We start from the raw sequence: 25,100 nt of genomic DNA, 5'->3' as shown, positions 1-25,100 counted from the left end.
AGGGCATCCTCCCCGCCCTCAGTCAAAAAACAAAGCGCGGTGTAGGCTGTTTTTGAAGGCAGATATTTCTTAATTCAGTGTGCCTGATAGCGGATCGTAGGCCATTATTAACTGAGTAATGAACGCTGAATCCCTGACGCTGGGTGTCTGGAGGTTTCAGCCTAATGTCTACTGTAATTTCTCACGGATTAGCATTGCTGACATTTACAGAGGTATTCTTTGCCAGTATCCATTTTCAGTCTCGGGTTCTGGGGCCGACCAGGGGGCGTGCCCAGCGCCGCTGCCCGGCCCACCGGTGCGTTGGTTGGTGGAGTCTCGCCGAAGCCACGCCCCTCAGGCCAGCCGCCCTGGAGGGCGTGTCGCTGGGACTTCCCTGGAAGGGCTGCGGCGCCCCCGCCCCCCCGCACGCAGCCCCCGCGCACGCGCACGCGCGCCTCCACGGCCGGGTCGCGGCTCGAGTGAGGGAGGAATCGCTCTGTGGAGCAGCGGAGCTACGGCGCTGCTTCCACAGCTGCTGAGGAGGGGAGCATGTCTGCAACTCGAGCCAAGAAAGTGAAGATGGCCACCAAATCGTGCCCCGAGTGTGACCAACAGGTGGGCCGGGCCGGCGCGAGCGGGCGGGCAGGCGGGCGGGCGGGGCAGGCGGGGCGGCCGGCCGGCCGTTGCTCGGCGGCGGTTGGCGGTGCGCGGCGGCCCGCGGCCGGACAGGGGACGGCGGGGGTCTGGAAGCGGACACCCGGCGCTACCCCTTCTGGTCCCCGGCCGGCCTGCGGCCCCCTGCCGCCCCGGATGGCTTTGTTCGCCGTTGGGGGGGAGTGTGGTACCGCTGCTCAGCTGTCGCCCCCGCCACCTGGGTGGCAGCATAAAGCAGACAAAAGGACAGTAATGGTGCTAACTTTTTGCAAATTTGTGGACTTCCGGAACACCGCAGTAAAACCAGTTTTGATGGGTGATTTCGAGTCCTTCCATTACGTTGTTAACGGAACACGATCGAATGAAGTCGGCGTTGAGGCTGTTCCTCTCAGCGTGCGCCCCATCTTACTCGTGCTATTTACTGTTGTAAATTTGACATGTCTGCTTCCAGATTAAACAAAAAACAAACAAACAAACAAAAAAAACACCTATGCGGGTTGTAAATTTGAAACTAGTCTTGTCTAGATGGAATTCATGGAATAATAGCTGTAATTTTTAAAAAAAAATCTTTCCTCATTTAAGCACACCTTATTCTTATTACAGTGTAATGAAACTCGCTCAATTAAAACCATCCTTAAGGCTCCTCACACCAGCCTGCAGTTCTGGTTGTACTTTTTTTCTCTGAATAGATCTTTCCAAAATGACTACCTCTCTCTCCTCCCTTCCCCCTTCCTTCTCCCTCATTCTCTCTGGAGTATTTGAAATGGGCGGAGACTTACGCTGATTTTTAATATATTATTTAGGGCGCATTCTTGTAGGTTTATCGAATCTTTAAACAGAAAGTGTTACATGTTTTATTTAGGATGGTTTATAGATAGTGGTAAAACGCTGACCAGGGAAAGTTATGCAAGTAGAGTATAGAGCACTACCAGTATGCAATATAAAGACAGTTACGTTTTCCAAAATGCAGTGTTACATTTATTCTTTCCACCAAACTAAATTTTAAAAAACGTGGACTTTGCGATCAGTCTGTTGGCAGATTTGATGTTTCAATAATTCCCTGTTAAGGCTTATATAACATGAATTATGCATTCAGTTTCTATAAGGCACAAATCCCTGTAAATCCTCTTCTTGTTTTACTTGGCATAAAGTAATCTCTTTTTTGGGGGGGAATAGATGTTTTTAATACCCTGGTTGGGGGTCAGTGAGATGACTCAGCAGGCAAAGGTGCTTTCTACTCAAGCCTGATCACCTGGGATAGATTCCCCAGAACCCATGTAAAGGGAGGAGAGAACTGACTGCAGTTGCCCTATGACCTCCACTTCAGTGCTGTGATGGTAATACAAACTAAGTACTGAGAAAATCAAACAAACCAGAAGGCCCTGGCTAAAAGGAGTCCTTGAGACCTCTCAACAGTCAGGGTTTTATTTGGAAAAGATACACATGTATCTTTTTCCATTTTAATTTTGTATATATGTGTGTTCCTTCGTGGGAGTCAGGACAGCCTATGGCAGTTTGCTTTCTTCTTCCATCACATAAGGTTTACACCCTGAGCCATTTCCAGGGCCCCACACGCATTCCTTAATAAAGTCAGCTCTATCTTCATTTGATTTGGTAGCAATAATAAAATACCATTAACAAAATACTAAAAATAATAATCAGCATTAATCTGTTTTTTTCATAGTTTAATAGAAGATCAAGACCCCAGGTGGTTTTTCTAGTGACAGTTCTCTTGGCTTGTAAATGCTACTCTGTGTCCTTATGTGGCAAAAACTTTGTGCTCTAGTCTTATTAAGCATCCCACTTCACTTAAACTCAAGTATCTTCTGAAAAGCCTTACTCTGAAATACAATCACAGTGGGGTTTAGGGATTCAGTGTGTAAATTTTGGTCAGTGAATACAATTTAGTCTTTTAGTAACTAGTACATTGGTTTTGGTTTGTTTTGTCTTTCAGTCTCAATGCTGAAGAGAATATACATGATGGCAAATGAGTTTTTGGTGATTTCTCAGTGGTAGGGTTCAAATCCAGAGCCTTGAGCTCTTTACTGATTTTTTTTTTTCAAAATAGTAGTAATTGAGTTGAAAGTATAGATTAATTTTAGTTTTCTAATTACTTAAAAAGTAGAAGCTTGCTGGACAGTAGTGGTACACACATTTAATCTCAGCACTTGAGAGGCAGAGGCAGGCGAATCTTGTGAGTTCAAGGCCAGCCTGATTTACTGGGTGAGTTCTAGGACAACCAGGGTAGTTACACAGAGAAACCCTCTCTCAAATAAATAAATAAATAAGTAGAAGCCTTTAGTTTTATACTAGAAAAAAAATTATAAGTATTTTTAAAACAAAACACTAGAATCTTGCCAAGATTTGAAGTTATTGCATGAATAATGAATTAGATTTTTGTATATAGTTTATAAACATAAATGTCAAATATTTAAAGTGAGATTTCTCCAGTTGACTAGATAGGCCAGTTTAAAAAACTGGTACAAGGAAGCAGAAAGCTAGATTTTTAGTAGCTTTTAACATCTCTTAATGTAGACCCTTAAAAAAATTATAGTTTTATAACATTTAAATTTTTGTGTCCTACACTTTCATGGAGGTCTTATTCAGTGACTGGAAAATTACTAAACTCTCTTAGCTGATATTTGGCAGTTTCCTCTTTTTTTGATGTATATTTTTGGCTTTGCTTTCATTTTAAACAATGCACTGTTTTCCATGTATATGTCACATCTAGTAAGTGTATGTGCTGTACCCACACCCGTCTCTGCTCTATTTAGCACTGAAGACTCAGTACTCCCTAATTTTGGGCAGATTCATTAAGATCCATAGTAGATGTTGGAAATCTCAGACAATGCTAAACCTGTCTATACTGTGTTTTTGCATATGTACACATACCTATAATGGAATTTATAAATTAGGCATAAAAGTCAATAGCTGATAACTAAACAGAACAATTAGAACAGTATATTCTAATAAAAGCTCTGTGATGTCTTGTGAGTGAGATTCCCTGAGATGAAACTCTCTACAAAGGCTGTTGGATTGAAGCCTCCATGGCAGGGAGAGGGTGGAATGTTACCGGCCCAGTCACAATGTGAGCTATCTTTAGCACACAAGTAGCTTTCTCTGCCTTGTTCTGTGTCAGACCTAAATCCCAAAAGATAAAAAGCTTTTGGGATGAATTAACTTAAAATTCTAATTTTCCACCATTCAAAGGGCTAAAAGATTTATCAGTCAGCATCTGAGGCCTATAGTGAAGATTTCTCCACTTTGCTGTGCCGTGACTTCCTACTTAATGGTTCCACCAGTGTATTTGAGAAGTGCTTTGATCTGTGACTTTGTTCTGTTACTATAAAAACTTCATGGAACTGCTTTCATGTTAGAACATAGAATTTGGGGTAACCTACATCTGTTCCTAGGCCTTGGTTACTCACATGTAGCACCATCATAAACTCTGTTACTCCCTTTGATGTAAGTGTTGTGTTTTTGCATCAACAACCTCAATCTCTTTCTAAATATCCTTTGCCTTTTTTGGGGGTGGGTTCCTTCCTTCCTTTCCTTCCTTCCTTCCTTCCTTCCTCCTTTCTCCCTTTCCTCCCCTCTCCTCCCTCCCTCCTTCCAAAACTTTTTTTTTCCATCCTGGACAATTTCTAGTCCAAAGTCTAGCAGTGCTGTCATTTTTATGTCTGTAGGTTTTTTTCTTAACCCACAAATATTTATTGAATTTCTATTTTGTGCTAGACATGAATCTAGACACCAGTAATGTGACATTGAGCAAATATGTAGCTGACCCCATTTTTCCCCTTTTCTCTTTAAATACTTTTCCAAGAATGAATTGATAAATAAAAATCCTAGTAAATAATACTTTGTGTTTTTCTCATTAATATAGTAGAACTTAAATTATTATTTTAATGCAAACTGAAATTTAATGGGTGTTTCTGGCATTTGTATAAAATCCCCCAACACTATAACTTAATGAGGCTAACATTATTCATGTTGTTCAACCTGTATGAAGATTCTTTTTATAGGATCTGGTTGTGGTTTTTTTTTTTTTTTTTTTTCTGGGGCAGGAGTTGAGAGGACATTCCACTTTTAAACAGGACCTTAGAATGGAATGCATGAGCTCCAACATAGAAAGTGTCTTGAGTGGAACGCTTTAAAGAAAAACCATTTCATCAGTTGAATTAGTCAGTGGGCACATCAATCTTCACCTGTTACTTGTGGAAACAGATTTCAATGATTTTACTGTCTTCATATTTTTCCTTTGGTGGTATTCAGTATTGAACTCAGGGTCTTGTACATGCCAGGCAAGTGCTCTACCCCTGAGCCGTTTACATTCCTAACTTTTTAGTTTTTTGAGACAGTCTCTAAGCAGGTAGTCTAAACCAATCTTGAACTGATTGTATAACCCAGGCAGGCCTTGAACTTGTGATCTCCCTGCCTTCACCTCCTGTGCTAGGGTTATAAGACCACATCTATGGGACGTACTGTTGTTCTCTCCCTTTTTAACTTACTTGGCTAATTAAAATTGGGAGGGAGAGGCAGAAGAATCAATAATTCAAGGATAGCTTTTACTATATGTAGCAAGGCAAGTCTGGGCCACATGAGACCCTGTAAAGAGTAAGGTTTTCCTCCTGCTGCTGGTTTGGTCCCGCCACCATCAAGACCCTTTTTTAAAGCAAAAAAAAAAAAAAAAAAAAAAAAAAAAAAACAGGGCAGCTGAGGATGTTCAGTGGGTGAAGGTGTTTGAATGCAAGCCTCACACCTTGCTTTTGAAGCCAATTAAAGTAGGAGAAGAGACTCTAAAGTGCCCCCAACTTCTCTCTCCTACATACATACACAACAACAACAACATATATATTTTTCCCAGTACAGGGCTCACTATTATCCCAGGCTGTCCTGTACAGGGGCTCACTGTTATCCCAGGCTGTCCTGGAGCTTGCTCTGTAGACCAGGCTGGCTTCAATCAAACTCACAAAAGATCTGCCTATCTTTGCCTCCCAACTGCTGGGATTAAAGGCGTGTGCTACCATGCCTGTCCCAGTGTTTAGTACTTTAATGCCAAAAAAAACTGGGCAGTTTTCCTTCTGTCCAGTTAATAACCCTCAGTTGTTTAGGCTCTACTCAGTTTTGATCCATTTCTTGTTTTTTCATTCTGTGAAATGTAGCTGATCTAATTTTTCAGTTTCCTTTCTCATTATTGTGGTTGAGTCTCAAAATCTTCTGTTTGTATTATTTAACCACTCTTTTCTTCAATTTGCTATAAACTGCAGTCAGTGTAACAGTATAGGAAACGCTGCCCTTTAACCTCCCCTGGCTCTGATCTGTTACAGTTGTTCATTCATATGTACACACACTTACACTGCATTTAGTATTTATCTTATTGGTTCCATAAGATATTTCAGTGTCATAAGTACTAGGAAAATGAATGTTTGTGAAATGATAACTATCTCAAAAAGGTTTTCATTTAATCTGTGGTTCTTCAAGTAATTTATTCCCCAAGAGACTTCATAAGTACTGAGAAATTTAACAATGGAAGAAGAGTAATCCAATTTTTCTTTTTTTCCTACAGATTCCTGTTGCATGTAAATCATGTCCCTGTGGTTACATATTTATTAGCAGAAAACTACTAAATGCAAAACATTCAGAGAAATCACCATCTTCTACAGGTAATTGTGAAAGTTAAACACAACAGCTTAGCTCTTGCAAACCAGGTTGTGACATGGATTTATTTCACTTAGATGTGAATTCCCTTACAATATTGATAGTTTGTAACACAGTTCTAGTTTATTTGTATCTATATAAAGTTTATTTAAAAATGGGTTAGTAAGAATGATAATTGACTTAAGTGAAGGACAGCTTACAGTCTAGCATTTGATGGTTCAGATGTAGGGTGCCCAGTCCCTTACCACCATTTTGTCTCCCTTGCTGTCCTTGTCTCCACTGCTGCCCTTTGTCACTGTCCTGTCCGTGGAATCACAGTATGTGAGACTTTTTGTCTGGCCTCTGTCATTGCACAAAGCATTCAACATTTACTTTCTTTGTTTTTCTTGCTCTTTATTCTTTATATGGATATGACACCATTTATCACACCCGTTGGTGGGTCATTGCATTTATTTACTTATTTACTTAGGCTTTTCTGACAGGGTTTCTCTGTGTAGCTGTGGAGGCTGTCCAGAAACTCACTCTGTAGACCAGGCTGGCCTTGAACTCACAGAGATCCAATTGCCTCTGTCTCCTGAGTGCTGTGATGAAAGGCGTGTGCTGATACCGCCACCAGGCCTGTCTTTATTTTTTTCCCCTTTTACAATGCTGGTAAAAATTTGTAGTAACTTTGAAATTTTTGGTTTTTTATTATAATTTTTTCAAGATTATAATTAAATCATTTCCCATTTTCCTCCTGCCATCCCCTCCCTGTTCAATCCCTTCTTCTTTTTCAATCCCTAACCTTTCTTCTTTAATTGTTGCATAAAGCTGTGCGTATGTGAGAATGTATTCCTAAATATATAAATACAGCCTGTTTGGTCCATGTATGTTAATTGTGTGTATGTTTTCGAGCCTGATCATATGATATTAGATAACTAATTGGCATGCCCCCTCCTTGGGGAACACTGTCTCTCACTCTCAGTATTCCTTAGCATAGTCTAGGGTTGAGGCCTCATGAACTACCTTTTCCATGTTAGCATATCTACTGGTGTCATTCTAGTTCAGGTATTGTTTAGGCAGCCATAAGCCATGCTGGTGAGAGTCCATGTGTTTAGTTTCGCTGACATTTCTAAGAGGCACAATCTCACAGCAAACTCTTAGACTCTGACTCGCTTTCTAGATGTTCTCTGAGCCTTAAGTTCAGAAGCTGTGATATAGATGTATCCGTTGGTGAATCTGGGCTCCACAACTCTGCATTTTAATTGGTTGTGGGTTTCTGTAATGGTTTCTACCTGTTTCAAAGAGAATTTGTTTTGGTTTTTCTTTTATGAAGGGTAAAGTTTTACTTTTTGTCTTTTTTTTTTTTTTTTGAGACAGTGTCTCTCTGTGTAACCACCCTGGCTGTCCTGGTCACCTTGTAGACCAGAATGGCCTTGAACTCTCAGAAGTCTTCCTGCCGCTGCCTCCCAAGTGCTGGGATTAAAGCCGTTGTGCCACCTTCACCTAGCTACATTTGAAAAATATGATTGATGCATAATTCTTGTAAATATTTGTGGGATATAAAAACATTTGAGTCGTGTGTAATGTACGTGGCCAGGGCTATTAGTGTTTGCATCTCCTCCAATACTTATTTTGTCTGTTGTGGGAGCTTCAGAGTCTTCTCCTTACTAGAACTACATTGTCAGTTATTGCAGACAGTAGTTAGCAGACTGTGCTATAGAACACTAGAATTATCTCTTCTATCAAGTTTATTTTGTATGCATTACTTATGCTATTTTTATTCCTTTGCTTTGTGCCTTCCCATACCATTATTCCAGAGCTGTGAGTGACAACGTACAGCACTGTTGTTCTGTTCTTGCTTTACTTACTGTGATGCTTTTTGTGATGGTTTCTCTTCATTGTCAATTTTATGGGATTGCAAACCACCTAGGTAGCATGTCTCTGGGCATGTCTGAGGGCTTTTCCAGAGGGTTTTAACTGAGGAGGGAAGGTGCACCCTGAATGTGGAGAGCTCCATTCTGCAGGCTGTGGTCCTGGACTAAAGGAAAGGGGGAAGGAAGCTGAGCTCCAGTGTCCTCTCTGCTTCCTTCTGCAGGCACAGTGTAACCAGCTGCCTCACATTCCTGCTACCATGCTGCCGCAAGAAAAACAGCTACTATCTCTTCTGGTCCTGTCGCCTTTGCCTCCCAAATGCTAGGATTAAAGGCATGTGCCACTACTGACCAGCCTGATCTCACTTTTAATAGCTGAATAATATTCACAAATACTAGGTGTGTGTGTGTGATTGTGATTTTCTTCACTAGTTTATGTGTTGATGAACACGGGTTGATTCTAAGATGTAGAGAGTCATTGTTGTAAATGGTATTGGAGTAAATAAACATGGGAGTTCAGGCAATTCTTCTATGTGTTCATTTTTTTGTTTTGTGTATATACCTAACAGTGGAGTTATTGGATTACATATGATACTTCTAGTTTGCTACTTGCTAAAATATATATTGTTTTCCATAGTGGTTGTTCTGTTTTTATGAACATGTCAAAATATGACTGGGGAACACAAAGACATAACTCACCTCAGAAGCAGAGAGTGTTTACTCTGATGCCAAATGAATGACAGTGGCCGGACAACACAGATTCAGGTTACCTCAAATTTCATGTTAAAAATGGTAACAGCTTGATGAATTTTAAAAAGTAACAGAATAAAAAAGTTACAGACTAAGGCACTTTTCAAATACATTTGTAGAAATGCTAGGTTAAAGCAAAATGGGGAAGGCTCTGCTGTAAGTTTCTGATGCTGTCTGATGACATTCTTGAGACTTTTGTTTAGTAGAAGCTAGTGTACCTTTAATACATTCCAAAAGATTTTGTCTTAGAAGGATAAAAAGATAACCTGGAATAAATTGTAGTTAGGCTTTGGACCTGCAACCTTCCAACCTTTCCACAGACATTGAAGTCCTATTTAGTTGATCTGCCTTACACAACATTCACTGGAAATTGTGAATTTTTTCAGGATTTTTTTGTTCACAGTACTTACACAGTAGTACTAGGTAGTGCTTTTTTATAACCCAATCTTAAAGCAATTGTTAGGAATTTTAAGTGTACCTCACCTAATATCTGGAGCTCTTTTTAAATAGGCATGTAACTTAATGAGTCCTAATTGTTTATAAACACATAGGATTATGTGAATTTTTAAGGTAATATATTGTTATAGCAAATATGAACAACCATATTATATAGGAGATTGGTTAAAATACATCTTTTAGAGAACAATATGTACTAGTTAGAATGATAATTTTTACATACTGACCATGGAAAACTTTTCAAAGCCTTTAATCCTAGCCTTCAGCACTGGGGGATGCAAATATATATAAATGATCGATTATATAAAGTGAAGAATTTTTAAACATTTAAAATGAATTTTTCGGTGAAAGGAAGGGAGATAAGCATTGTAAATAAAGGGTATTAAGAAGTGATCAGGGGCCAGTGAGATGGCTCCATGTGTTAGGTAAAGGCATTTGTTACCAAGCTCACCAATCTGAATTTGATTCCCAGACCCAGATGGTGGAAGGAAAGAACTAGTTTGCACAGGTTGTCCTCTGATCTGCACCATGGCACATTTGAGCACGCACATGTACAAAAAACACATATAATAAATATAGTAATAAAAAATGTTTTGTGCAAGAACCTAGAACCTTAAGGTACACTTTGCAGTTTTGTTTTGTATGAAATAGGTAAGTTTTCTTTGCTTGTTTGTCTGTATTTTTTTTTTCTTCTTCTTTTTCTTTTAAATAACCTTAATTCAGGGGGCTGGAGAAATGGATCAGCAGTTAAGAACACTGGCTACTCTTCCAGAGGACCTAGCTCAATTTCCCAGCATCCATATGAGGCTCACAATCATCTATAACTTTAGTTCCAAGGATTCCAGCACTTCTGGCCTCTGGGGGCACTGTAAGCATATGGTACATAGAAATACATTTGGGCAAAACACTTGTACACACCGGGCGGTGGTGCATACACCTTTAATCCCAGCACTCGGGAGGCAGAGGCAGGTGGATCTCTGTGAGTTCAAGACCAGCCTGGTCTACAAGAGCTAGTTCCAGGACAGCCTCCAAATCCACAGAGAAACCTTGTCTTGGGAAAAAAAAAACAAACAAACAAAAAAAAAACAAAAACAAACACACAAACAAACAAAAAAAAAAAACCGAACAAAAACAAAACAAAAAAAAAAAAACTTGTACACATCAAATAATGATATAAAAATTCTTACTAAGTCAGTATTTAATTCTGAGTTGAATGGTTGACTAGGAGTTTAAAAAGTATTCTTGAAGAGGTAGGGAAACCTACCTTGCATACACACAAGGCCTTAGGCTTAATGCCTGCCACTGTTGTTGTTGTTTTAAAATTTTGTTATTACTGTTTTGCATGTATGTATGTGTGCTGTTGCCATGTGCTGCATCAGGCGTGGAAGTCCAATGGTAACTTTCAGGAGTTGGGGCAGCAAATGTCTTTACCCACTGAGAAACACCCTCCCACTCCCCCTACCCCCACATAAAAGCTTTACAATTAAAGTTGAAATTGAGGCTATTGCTACGGAGGCCCGGCTGGCCTAGAATGTGGTGTTAGCACAGAGTGGTCCCAGCCTAGCATTTATAGGCCTGGACCACTATATTCAGTGCTGAAGAGATTGCTTTAAAAGAGGAATTAATGGGAACAGTGTCTTTCTTAAAATTGTGAATCTGTACCAAGTCTACATGTATTTACTTGGATGTGTTAGACATATGTCATGGCATGCATGTTAGAGTCAGGATAAGAAGACAACATGCCAAAATTGTCCTCTTCCAGCAGAGGTCAAAGCACTCCTCCTCAGTGAGCCATCCCACCCTCCCTGGAGTAGTTTTGAATCAACAATTTGGCCCATTACCATTGTCACAGGAAGTATTGATTAACTCAGTTTGTTCTATCTCTTTTAAGTTTTATTTTGCAGCTGTAGATTCTCATTAGCGGTGCAATTTTATAGTTAATTACTGTCTGTATCTTTTTTCCTTTCTAGAATTTTAATTATAAAGCTTGTAGAAGAAAATATAAATGAATACTAAGACAAATTTAGTTCATAAGACTTCCTTTAAAGGTGAGAAAAAATACTCAAGACAATTAAAACAGGAATTCATTAATATTATTTTACCTGTTCACTTCTCAGTGGGTAGATGCTTAGTCAAATAACTACCTTATTTTTTTTATTGAAAGGAGGATAGGAAGGAAAATGATTAAACCACAACTTTTCAGTTACCCATGAGTTAAGGCCAAGAAACAAACAAAATCTTAAAGTGATAAATTCACTTTAATTCAAGAGAAGGAGATCCATTGCTCAGGATGCCAAAATGTGTAGTCAGACTTCCCTTTGGGCCACCAGCTGACAAATAATTACAGGAAGACTTATTATTAGTTAGGAAAGCTTGGCCTTTAGCTTACGCTTATTCCCAACAAGCTCTTATAACTTAACCTGTTTCTATTAATCTAAATTCTGTCACAAGGCTTGGTTACCTCTCCTCTGTACTGTATGTCCGTCTTCTTCAGTGTCTGGCTGGCGTTTCTCACATGCCTAGATTCATCCCAGAGTGTCTTTGCCTGAAAGTCCCGTCTATTTCCTCTAGCCTAGTTGTTGGTCATTCAGCTCTTTATTAAACAATGATAGTGACACATCTTCACATCTTTGCACAGTATAAACAAACATTCCTCAGCAGTGGTGGTAAGATTGAGAGCTGTAGGCCAACCACTCTTGACCTCTAAGAACAGTGTCAGGGGTTCTCTTTTTGTGGGTTCTTATCCTTGTTAATAAAATAACTTAAAAAAAAAAAAAACAGACTCAGAAGCAAGTTCAAGGACTATTTTTATTAGAGGATGGGAGGAAAAAACACAGGGGTAGGCAAGCTGTAAACCAATAGAAGTAGCTTGGTTGTTTTTAGGTCTCCTGTACAGTTTTGCATTGGGATTTCTTTCTGCAATACTCTCAAGATAATTATATATACATTCTATCTCTGCCACTCCCTCCCTTGTGTATGTGTGCTGGTGTGTGTATTTTAATCACATGTGTTTCTATTTCTGAAATTTCTCAGAAATTGTTTCACACATAGAAAGTTCTAGAAAAAAAACCACCATGAGTCACTGTATTTCCTATGTCCCGCTGTGACATTAACACTAATGGTTTGCAATGTTTTCTTTCAGGGTTAGGGGTATAACTCAGTGGTAGAAACTTTACCTGGCATGTATACATGCATATATATGTACAAGTCTTCCACTTGAAGGCTCAATGCTTCTATTATTTGGGAGCAGTTTTTACTTTTTAAAAATTAACTTTGTTTTGTTTTGTTTTTGGTTTTCTGAGACAAGATTTCTTTGTATTGCTTTGGAGCCTGTCCTGGAATTAGTTCTGTAGACCAGGTTGGCCTTGAACTCACAGAGATCCTCCTGCCTCTGCCTCGCCAGTGCTGGGATTAAAGGCATGTGCTACCAACACCTGGCAAAAATTAACTATTTTTTAAAGACAGGGTTGAATGTATCCTGAGTTCAACTCAAGATACTTTGTAACCAAAGATGACTTCCAAGTCCTCGGCCTGTCAAGCATCTGAGGTGACAAGTGGTGCTGGGTGTCACACCTAGCTCCTGGAACATTCCAGGCAAACAAACACTGTATCTATTGAGCTGCCCCTGGAGCAGTTTAAAAAATCATTGTTTCTGTTTTCCTTCTTCTCTTTGTTATTCTGTGTATTTACTGGATGGTAGCTTGCAGATGAGGTAGTGACGGTACTTATTTACTTAGGAAGGTAAAGGACTGGGTTCTTTTCTCACAGGAAAAATAGGGTTGTCATACTTCTGACAAGGTAACTTTTGCATCTGTGTGTATCCCATAAATATTCCCAGCAGGTGGAAAATGGAAGGGCAGAAAAGTAGAGACATTTAAAGCCATGTTTAAAGAAAAATCTTTTTGAAAACCTTACCAGTTCCATTAAACCTGTTTGTCAGAGCTAGTTTTCCTAGCTACCTTCTTGTTAACAGCTGTCAAGCTGGGTGTGGTGGCACACACTTTCAATCCCAGCACTGGGGAGGCAGAGGCAAGCAGATTTTTCTGTGTTCCAGGGCAGCCAGGGCAAAAATATAATGACCCTGTCTTAAAACAAACAAACAAAACCCAAACAACACCTCCAGCCCCAATAAATAACAGTTCTCTCATAGGTATGTCACAGATTTATGGGGTGTTTTCTTTTTCTGCCACTATATTAGTCACTTTATTGTTGTTGTTGTTGTTGAAACAAAATATTTAATAAGAAGCATTAAGAGATGAGGGTTTATTTTGGCTTACAGTTGTAAGAGACACAGTCCATGAGGACAGGGAAGACATGTTAAATGGGAGTGTGAGGTCAGGAAACAGAGTAAATAGGAAGTGGAGCTGGACTATTCACCTATAAAAGTAATCCACTTTCCCAGCAAGGATCTACCACCTAAATGTTCCACAACTTTCCAGAATAGCAGTTAGACACCAAGTATTCAAACACACGAACTTACAGGAGACATTTCCCATTCAAAATACATCTTTCTGACCCTGGCTCCTATATGCTCATTATGGAAAATGCATCTGTTCCAACTTTGTAAGTCTTCATAGTGTTTAACAATCCCAGCATTGTTCAAAAGCCATTGTCTGCTAAGACTGGAGAGTCTGTTAACTGAACTGGTTAAAATTAAAAAAGAATGGAATAATAAACTGTTACATACTTACAGTATACAAGGACATAGTACACATTCCAAAAAGTAGAAATGAGGGCTAAACAAGGAAGGATCAGACCAAAGCAAGACTGAAACCCTTCAGGGAAAGCACCAAATCCTAAGCTGGCATCTGATGCTTGTGAAAGAGTCAGCTGAGCTCCAAAGGGCTTTCATAACCTTGTCCTTCTATCTCTTTAACTTTTGGCTCATACAGCCTCTCACTTGGTCTTACTCTACTGCATGCCTGCAGTTTTCTTTACAGGAGTTCTAGTGTCCTGGGGTCTTTATTGGAACCCAGACTTTAACTTCCAAGGTTAATGTGATGGTGTCTTGGTGCCTCTTAGGGCATCCAACTCTGTTATTCTGTCTGGCCTTAGTGGTGTTCTGGAACATTGCCACAAACCTTCATAAACACCTTCCTTTTGCATTTTTTATTCTTGCAAAACTAGTACCATGTGGATGACAATGCCAGGTCCCACTGCCAATTTAAGATACAGCCTGGCTCCCATGAACTAGAGTTGTATCCACCTCCATGCCTTTGAAATTGAATCTGAGAAAGCATTGTCTTAGGCAAATCTCTTCAACAGTATTCCCAGTTCAGTCTTGACACATTTAAGTGATTTGGGGGTTTTCACAAGATGGGGCCTTCAGTGGGTGAGGTCTTGCCCTCTGTCACCTCTCCTGACCCATTGCAGACTATGAGGTATCTTTCTAGTGGCAACAGTTTCTAATAAAGATGCTTGCCTGCATCATCATTGTCTTACAACTTTAAACTTACACTCCTTTCCTCCAAAAACTGTACCTTGTCTTACCACTTCATGTGTTTTCTCCCTGTAGACTGGTAACTGTTCCATCGCCCAGATGTTACTCTGTTTATAATATCCTTGAGAAATAAATTAATCTATTAGCCTTGAATTCAGTTTTGCTCAGCGCCTCAGTATAGGTGTAGAATGTAGCCAGATTCTTTGCTACAACTTAACAAACATGGCTTCCGAGTTTCCAGTAGAGTCCTTGCTCCTCTCTGAAAGCTCATGAGCTGGGCTATTATTCCCCTTTCAAACTGCCACCAGAATAGCTTGTTAATCTCTCTGTTCTAGTAGGGCATTTCTAGTCTGCAGCGCTGCACTCTTCTGTGTTTTCCCCCTGCAGAAGAGTTCCAAATGCTTAAGAATCACATTTAAGTTATCTACAGTGTGTGTGTGTGTGTGTGTGTGTGTCGCTGTGATAAAATAGTAACCAAAAAAAAAAAAAAAACAAAAACAAAACTTCGTTGTGCTTGTATCTTAGTGGTGTAGGCTACCATATTCCTTAAGTGACCTGTTTTTTTTGTTTGTTTGTTGTTTTTGTTGTTTTAAATAAGTCGAGAGTTAGATCTAAAAATGATAAGACTGTCTGTCAGAGCCAATACTGTCCTGGGGGGCAAGCACCAGCCCCACAAAGTGACAAGTACCAGAAGGCAAAGGACTCTTGGTATGCCTGAGGAAAGCAGCATTATGACAGGAAACAGTGTGACTACAATGGGCAGGCTAAGCCTGTCCTCCATAAAAAGACTTAACACTCCAGAGGAGATTGTGCTGAGATGTGTGTTGAGCCTAATTGTAGATCTTAGGGAGCCCTGGCCCTTAAGAGGTGTGAGTGTTTGAACTGGGAGGCTATAAAAGGAGAACAGTCCTGTGCCCCAGTTCTAAGCTTTGTTATAAAACACTAGAATCATGAGCCTTTACTGAAAACAAACAAAAAACCATGAGACTGGATTCTTTCTTTTTATTTTTTACCCCCCTGCAATAGGTACCTCAAGCTTGTTTGTCTTACAGAGATGTTAGCAGTTGTTTAGTTCATTGCTAGTTAAAAAGTGGTGATACTCTGGTTCTAGTACTCATTTATTTAGTAGGTTTAATAACATAAAGTGAAAAATTTCTCTTTGTCTGCCAAATAATGTGGTCTGAATAGAAAAATAAAAACATTCTTTAGTTGGACAATGGTGGCACATACTTTAATCCTAGCACTTGGGAGGCAGAGGCAGACAGATCTGTGAGTTTGAGACCAGCCTGGTTTACAGTTCTAGGATAACCAGAGGTACACAGAGAAACCCTGTATCAAAAATCAACAAACAAAACAAGTTCTTCAGTATTTTCCTGTAATGACTAAGTAGTAGGAGCCTTTAATGTTATATACTAGAAGTTTTAGGATATGTGATATGATTCTGTTTGTTGCAGTTATGTTTTTATTTGTACTCAAATTGTCCTGTTAAGGTCGTTAGAACCCTCTTCAAGTTGGACTCTACATCTTTCCATAAGTTCTAATTGTATTTTATTTTTTCAGCCTAGAATAATTGAATATTCTTGTTATTTCTTGTGTAATCCAGTAATCTTGAGTCTTAGGCCTAAAATAAACTATTCTGCAAAGGCATGTAGAGATAATACTGGTCTAACAGTCACCTCCCCTTTTGGGGAGCATGGTCTCTTTACATAGTCCTGGCTGTCCTGAAACTATGTAGATCAGGCTGGCCTCAAACTCACAGATATCCACCTGTACCTCTGCCTCCTGAGAGCATGTACCAGTGCCCCCCCACCCCACCTTATAAAGAGAGTCACCCTGTATAGCTCAGAGTGGATCTGAAGTTTCCACCTTTTCCCTTTTACCATTGTGATTTTAGGTATTTGGGGAGTCCCTATCTGGTTTTTGAAGTTAGATGTATATTGAAGTAAAAAAAAAAAAAAAAAAAAAAAAAAATTAACATTTTGGTTTGGCATGGGGGAAGGGCTTCTTGCAGTAATGAAATCACTATATTAGTAAAGTTCCTGGATTTAGTTTATTCTATTTATGGAACAGTATTCTGTTACATCAGTGATTACCTTTTGTGTGGTTTAAGTGAAAATTCCTTATTTTCTGTGCTTTAAAACCATGTTGTGTGGTTGCTATGTGGTTGTTTTTTATTGTAACCTTTGTTATACCTAAGGCCAATTTTACTTCTACATATCTGACATATATAGTTCAATCTGTAATTTGAGTAAGGGGTAGGAAGCTGTGGTTTCCCTTGTCCTCTTTCCTTGTTCACTGTTAAACTTGGGAATGTGATGAAAAAAACAGAAAGGTTGTTGTGGGGTTATTTAAACTTACAAGCGCTGAAATTAAAGTTGCCAAATGAATTCTGTTGTTTCTGTGTTTGTTCTGTGTGAGAATGGGGGAGATATGGCTAGAGTGTTACAAAAGTACAACATATGCTGGGAAGTGTGCTTTCCAGAAAGTCAGAGGGGAGTGATGAGAACTTGGGCAGACAGTTGTGAAGCCCTGAAATAAATCGCTTTTGTTCATCCATACAGAAAACAAGCATGAGGCCAAGAGGAGGCGGACAGAGAGAGTTAGGAGAGAGAAGATAAATTCTACAGTCAGTAAAGATTTAGAAAACAGAAAAAGATCTCGAAGTAACAGCCATTCGGATCATATCAGACGAGGAAGAGGAAGGCCTAAGAGCACAGCTGCCAAGAAGCCTGAGGAGGAAAGAGGTATGGCTAAGCCCCAGCAGCCCTTCTCAAAGGGCTCATTGAGAAGGAGGTGCACTTGGGTAATCGTAGTGAATGTGAGTGCTGTGAGCTCTTGGCCTTTAAAAATTCACAATTCATAGTTTGTGAGTGGTTGGGGAGGGGAAGCTTTTTTCTTTCATTGCAGTACTAGGTTTTGAGCCCAGTACACAGGCCAGATAAACCTCTATTACTGAGCTACACTCTAAGCTGTTATAGTTTTAGTTTTAAAATGAAAACAAAACAAAATGTAAATTCTTGCTAGAATTAACATTAGGTAAAAATCCACATTAATTTAAACTGGTAGTAAAAAAAAATTCAAAGTAAATGTGTGTGTGTGTGTGTGTGTGTGTGTGTGTGTCTTTCAGATATAAATAAAACGATGGTACCTTTTTTTTTAACACAGGTCTAAGCAGTTATTTTAAACTTTTACTGTGGATTTAAAACATTTTTTAAAAGTGATGTTGGTATGCATTTTTAAAATTGCTTTTTAGGAAGTATATATGCTTCCTACACGACTGGCTATTGCAAAGTTAGGTGTGCTCTTGACCCAAAGCATGTTCTGTCTCCCTTTACAGGTCTTTTTCTTTTGGTAAGTAGTGTTTCTATTCATAACTGATTTCTAGACTTCTGCTAGAACTTCTGTTTCTTTTTTTTTTTTTCTGTTATTTATACACCTTTTAAAAGGTTTATCATAGAAAATTTCAACATATAAAAGAGCAAGAAGTAGCCAGATGGTGGTGGCACACATTTTTAATCCCAACAATCAGGAGGCAGAAGCAGATATAAGTTACAGGTCAGCATTGTCTACAGAGTGAGTTCCAGGACAGCCAGGGCTACACAGAGAAACCCTGTCTCAGAAAGATCCTGCTCCCCAAAAGAGTGAGAAGAATGATATAATGATCCCCTGAAATACCTGTATGAAAATTGAGACTTTGAAGCCAATGATTAGTGGAGTCGAGTAGCTAGTTGCTTTTTATATTTACTTAGAACCCTCAGCCAAAACAATTTTATCTTCTGTAAAATATATTTATAATTGTTATTTGTTAGTTATGTTTTGCATATCTTTGGATACTTAATTTTAGATATACAAATGTTATTTGAGACACATAATTATTCATGGTTTCTCTGGTATATAGCTGTCTCTAGCTTTTACTATAATGAAAAGTGTCTTGATATTGTGCGATTAAAGAAATTAAATCATATCATAATGAATTATTGTATAAGGCTTCACTTAGGTATTCCTCGCTTCTTTGAGTAATCTTACTCTTTCCTTCTTTATACTTACTCTTCCAGCCATTTTGAGTTATGCCTGCTTTTTTTTTTTTTTTTTTTAAGCAATGAGGTAATCAGAAAATCTTATTTGAAAGACTATTTTAGAATAGAAACTGGGCAAGAAAAGTCCACAGAGAACAACAACAACAAAAAAAGTACTACTACTTGGTCAAAACACAGAACATTGTTTTCAGTTGAAGTAAAGGGAAAGGGAATATTGCTGAAGAAAAGTGGGGAAGGATTACTTCTGATTCAGAGAGTAAAGAAAGGGGTGTTGACAGTTGGGGAAATAAGCTGTGTTGTTGAGCACATCTGTGCCATATATATATATATATATACACACACACACACACACACACACACACACACACACACAGCATTGAAAATTATTTTATTGTTACTTGAAAAAGGAAGCATTTATTTGGCAGTGAATATTTTTCAGATATTTTCTGTTTAAGAATATTTTTTGCCTGGGTGCATTCCTTTGATCTCAGCACGTGGGAGACAGAGACAGGTAGATGTCTGTCCCCTAATCTCCAGGACCTTTTGCATGCTAGGCAAGTATTATTCTACAGAATTAATCCCCAGAAACCAAATTATTAAAAGAATTTTTTTTGTTCTTTTTCTTTTGATAAAAATTTCAGGAAATTTTAGGGTGTAATCTGGGTCCTCCTCCCCCCTTTAAAAAGATGGCAAGTTGATCTCTAACTCAAGATCTTCCTATATTGGCCTCCCAAGAGTTGGGATTATAGGCATATCCCATCATGTCTGGAATAATGTGGAATCTTTTATGTATATCAGGACCTCAGAAAACTTCCTCTGTAAAGAGCCCCAACATTAGTATTTAGGTTTTGTGGGCCATACAGTCTGTCTCAACTGCTGAGCTCGGGAAAGCAGCTGTGAGCAGTGTGTGAGTAAAGACAGCTGTGTTGTAGTAAAACAGGAGGGTGATAGAGGTCATGGTCTCTAAAGATAACACAGCTAGGGATGTCCATGATTTTATAAAAGACCTCTTAGGAATGCTTTCTAGGGCTAAGCAGCTGCTTAATTTAATTGATTCTGTCTGTATTGGTCCCTTGCTCTACAGGAACTTGAAAACCTTGAAGTGTAATTTTAAGTTAAAATTTAACCTTAACACAATGAATTAAAAATTGACACTGTGTAAAAATATTTTAATTGACTTTATTGCTTTCTATTTTGGAAAAAAAATGACTAAGAAGAGGAGAAAATAGAAAAGGAAAGTGCTCTACCCACCAAGTTGATGCTTTGAAAAGGAAGAGAAAAAGCAGTTTTGATGTAGGGTACACCAGACAATGATAAGGGCAAAGGGAATTAAAAAAAAAAAAAAAGCTCAGAGAGACTAAGATTGAGCATATAGAAACTATTGAGTTATCTGACTAGGCTTCTACCTTTAAGGTCAGAGACCAGAAATGGTCTTCCTAGGGAATTGGAAAACTCAGGAGAAAAGACCTACAGTAAACATACTGTTACTTAGGAGTTCACAAAGATGCCCCTAATAGACCATAACCATAACTACCGTCAGGTCTCACATAGTCATATGCTTCTAATCGAGTTTTTAAATACTTTTAATATAAAATCATCAATTACCAAGATTTCTAGAAGAAAGCATTTAGTAGAAAAGGTTGAGAATAAATAAAAAGGACAAAAAGATAATGGGGAGAGAAAAAGTATTTTTCAGGGAAAGGAAATGAAGTGTTAACATCCTTAATAAGAAAAATATGCTGCCCTGGCAGGAGGAGCAAGATGATACCTGAGAGGCAATGCAGGGGTAAAGACAAAACACACCTAGAAAATGGTCTTCAAGAATTTCTTCACAGTACGAAAAACTCCAAAACACATGAGTCACAAAATGAGAAGGTTTAATAGGTTTAAAGATAAAATTGAAGAAAGATTCCAGCAAGTATAGGAATAGGAAGAGATGGAGAAAATAGAATGGAGAAGATAAGAAACTTAAAGGACATTTGAAAATCTAACATCTGTAGTGTCAAAAAAAAAAAAAAAAAAAAAAAAAAAAGAAGATGGAAGACAAGGAAATTGTTGGTGAATTCCAGAACTCTCCAAACCTGAAAGGCACTAAAAGGGCCTCTGAAATTCCCAGTTCAGTGAAAGACCAAAAATTAGAACAAGGCATATAATCTCTGTTTGGTTAAAGGGAAAAAAATGCTTAGTCTTTTTAGACAAAAAGAATAATCAAAATATTTGAGTGAGTACAGTGGAATGCTGACTAGTAAGGAACAGACTGCTTCTGTATGAACAACACTAAGAAAGCTACATACAAATGATTGCCATTTAAGTGTAAGAAAAACCAAAATCCATTGGGTTACAAATCAGACAGTGTGAATAGTTGAAGGAGTGACTGGAAAAGAACACAAGGGATCTTGTAGAATGAAGGAAGGCTTCTGTATTGTATTAGTTTTCTGTTGCTGTGATAAACACTGCAACTAAAAGCACTGTGCAGAAGAGTTTGTTTGGGCTTAGGTGAAGTGTGGCAGGCATCGTGGCAGGAGCAGGTTGCAGAAAGCTCACATCCTCACCTGCATGCTTGGAGCAGAGAGAACAAAGGAAGTAGGCAAGACTTTTAAATCTCAATGCCATGTTTCCTCTGTTAAAATCACATCAACTAAACTTCCCCAAACCAGCCCAAGACAGGCATTTTTCAGTCAAAACAACACGTCTTGATTAATATTTGGGTTTCGTGAATATATGCATCTGTTGGAACACATTCAGATGCTAAAAGATTTGTGTATTATTTCACAACATGTAAATTTAGCAGTAATTTAAAAAATAACTTCAGGTTTGGATTTTCCCAACAGTGATAACAGTGACCAGAAGAAAGATTATTTCATTAATAATTCTAAGGGGAAATTACAAATCTTTTTCAACCAAACTGCAACTTACTGTGAAAATGGACTAATGATACTTTGTGATATTCAGGGTTTCAAAAAATATGCTACCCATACTCCTTTCTCAGGAAGCTACTGAAAGTTGCACGCACCACAGAGAAGAGAGCCAAGAAAGAACCCTGGGTCTAGGACAAAGAGCAGCCAACTCCAGAGAGATGGAGAACCTCCCTGTGAAGAAGGGTCACAGCATGACCATTGCCCTGTAATTCCTCCCAGACAGCAGCCATTTCAGAGGAAGCAGATTGAGGACTTGAAGAAATCTTTCCACGAAGATAAATTAAGTGTGAACATCCTGAAAGATTTGTACAACTGGAACAGAATTTGAGTTGAATTAAAAACAAGAACTAAGCAAATAAAAGAATCAGTTGAGGCTGTGAAATGCTCAGCAGGTAAAGGCCCTTGTTGCCAAGCCTGACCACCTGACAGATCTTTGAATCCACATGGAAGGAGAGAACAGTCTTAACTAGCCGACCCTGATCTCCACCTATATGCAGGATCACACATGTGCATGCTGGTGTACTCGAGCATATACTCATAGGTTAAATAAATAGGATTTTCCAGAGAAAACAGTAGTACTTCAGAAAAAAGTAAAATCACTTATATAGCCATAATGTAGACACTGAAAACTAAAATTGATGTTACTAAAATTGTGACAAGAATAAGATGAAGGGATATGCAGAGTGTTTGAGATGACATGACATTTGAACAGTAAAACCCTGAATTTCAAAAGTAGAAAGTGATGGATGATGCAGAAACTGAAGAAGGTGGGCACATCATGTAACTGTTACACAGATATAGATTCATTTTTGTGAAAACAGGAAGGAGCACCTGAAGGGAAAGTAGTTAGAAATCAGGGACTGTGCATATAAGGATGCATTTTTTAAAGACAAGGACAAATTTTTGCCAAACTGAATTGGCCAGTTTATATGTATGCTTAACTTTAATTCAGATAGCAAAGTAGTAAGACAAAATAGAATTGTAAATTATGAAACATTTGGAACATAAATACAAAGATGATATTTTAACTGATTTATGACTATAGGTGATTTTTCTTTTGCTTCATTTTCAAATTTTCTACTTTGAATGTGGTTTGTATTTGCTGTTGGGTGGAGAAAACTGATAACTAAAAAGTTGGCTATCATTTCTGTAGTGAGGCTAAGGTGAAAATGTTAATATATTCAGAAAATCATTATTTATATTCAGAAGGGAATATCTTCTAGGATGAAAAATTAATTTTGACAGAGACATTTCATACTAGTGAAGGGAAAGAAAAACATGATATTTTTACAGAAAGTAAGTATTAGAAAATGAATAGTCTCTACTTCAAAACTCATTTGTGTCATTTAAAAAAACAATTCAATAGAATTACATATATTTGTCATTTAAATACTTGAAAGCCTCAAAAATGTTGTGAAACTATTGTGTCTGCACCTTTGTATTAAGATTTCCCTTTTTCTTTTAACAGAAAAACAGGAAAAGGAAATTGACATCTATGCTAACCTCTCTGATGAAAAGGCTTTCGTGTTTTCAGTCGCCTTGGCAGAAATAAATAGAAAAATTATCAATCAAAGACTTATTCTCTGATATTTGTCTTCAAAATGTATTGACACTTTCTTCAGGATTACATCAGCAAATTCTCAAAACAGTTCTGGACTCTCAGGCGCATTCTGACTGTATGAATGAGGGCCATTGATTGTTTTTTCTCTGTTACTTAGTCGGGTGCCACACTTTGGGAGCAAAGCTGTGGGTTTAGACTTTGCTGGGATTTCCTTGTTTACCAAGGATTATTGTCAGTGTTTTGTGTTGGGATATAACTAAATGTATTTACAAAAAAAAAAAAAAAAAAAAAAAAAAAAACTACCAGAAAAAGAAAAGCCCCCCCCCCCCAAACTGGATGGATATTTACAGAGTAAAGGAATAGGAGTGAAGGTGGAAATAGGAAAACTAGGGCAATTAAAATGCTTCATAGTTTTCAGGTTTGCATCAGAGATGCAATATTTTAAGTACTGTCAAGAGAATGACTTTTAAGTATATATATTTCAGGCTTTCATCATTAAGAGATTGCATATATACAATCTATTGACTTTTAATAAATTGGTAATTGATATTTTATTGAATGGAGAATTACGAATATAGATTATTAATTCTGTCTTCAATTGACCTTTTTTCTTGGCCACTATTTTAATGATTTAAGGTAGGAGTTATATTTTCAGAAACTTTCTAGACAGTTTGGAAATTTGGGTGCTATATGAAGAAAAGCATTTAAGGCTGTATCATATTTCAAATATAAACACCTTGTTTTCATGAATGTTTATTTATTGGTTTTAAAAAACTTTGTTATCAAGATGGTGCCTGTTAACCTAAACACAAGATATATTTATTACATGCAAAATATTTCTTAGCTACTTGTGAACAGTGATGTTTTGTCTGAATGAATGTTCATTTATACATAATTCTGGTAATTATTTAAACTGTTACTTCATCCTGGAAAAAAATAAACCTTAATATTGAAAGCAAGTAGATTAAATAGTGTGGTATAGCTTTTTATCCTAGTGAAGTTTATACAATATTTCAGCCAGTTTTTCTGGTGTTAAATCATTGTCCTTAAGCTTCCTGCATGTGGACACAGCAATACACGGCATGGTGACACACCAATGAACTGCATCCAGGTGCACCAACACACTGCATGTGGACACACCAATGCACTGCATGTGGACACACCAATACACTGCATACAGACCAATGCACTGCATCCAGACACACCAATACACTGCATACAGACACACCAAAACACGGCATGCAGACACACCAATACACTGCATACAGACATACCAAAACACGGCATGCAGACACACCAATACACTGCATACAGACACACCAATACACTGCATGCAGACACACCAATGCACTGCATGCAGACACACCAAAACACTGCATGGTGTCAGACCAATGCACTGCATCCAGACACACCAATGCACTGCATCCAGACACACCAATGCACTGCATCCAGACACACCAATGTAGTGATTAATCTTGCAACTTGGCTTCCTTTCATTCATTCTTCCCCAGTCTGCTTGGAATTCCCATAGCTGCCTTGGGGAAATGAGTCATTGTTTAGTGAACTTTTTTTCTTTTTTCATTTTAATTTTTGTGACTGTTTCACTGAGTTTATCCCAGCCTACTTTTTTTTATTTTTTAATTTATTTTTTTATGTCTATCCCAGTTGCCTCTCCCTCCCTCCATCTCTCCCTCCCTCTTACCCTCACATGTACCCTGACCACCCTCCCCTCTCACCCCCCCACCCCAATTCCACATGTAGGGCAATGCCATCCAGGTGGGGTCATGTAAATCT

The 25,100-nt window shown here is 38.4% G+C and overlaps 1 protein-coding gene across 1 annotated transcript; it reads left to right on the top strand.

Moving 5' to 3' along the window:
* The first annotated feature begins 418 nt into the window (after positions 1-418).
* CUNH16orf87 (chromosome unknown C16orf87 homolog) lies at positions 419-24,265 on the top strand. Its single transcript, XM_051195034.1, has 4 exons — positions 419-594; positions 6,200-6,296; positions 17,352-17,534; positions 23,214-24,265. The coding sequence occupies exons 1-4, from the start codon at positions 529-531 to the stop codon at positions 23,330-23,332; spliced, it is 465 nt and encodes a 154-aa protein (XP_051050991.1). The 5' UTR covers positions 419-528; the 3' UTR covers positions 23,333-24,265.
* Positions 24,266-25,100: the final 835 nt, after the last annotated feature.

Source organism: Phodopus roborovskii, unplaced genomic scaffold, assembly GCF_943737965.1.
Source record: "Phodopus roborovskii unplaced genomic scaffold, PHOROB, whole genome shotgun sequence".
NCBI classification, from domain to species: Eukaryota; Metazoa; Chordata; class Mammalia; order Rodentia; family Cricetidae; genus Phodopus; species Phodopus roborovskii.
This window is presented reverse-complemented; position numbering and strand designations above follow the sequence as displayed.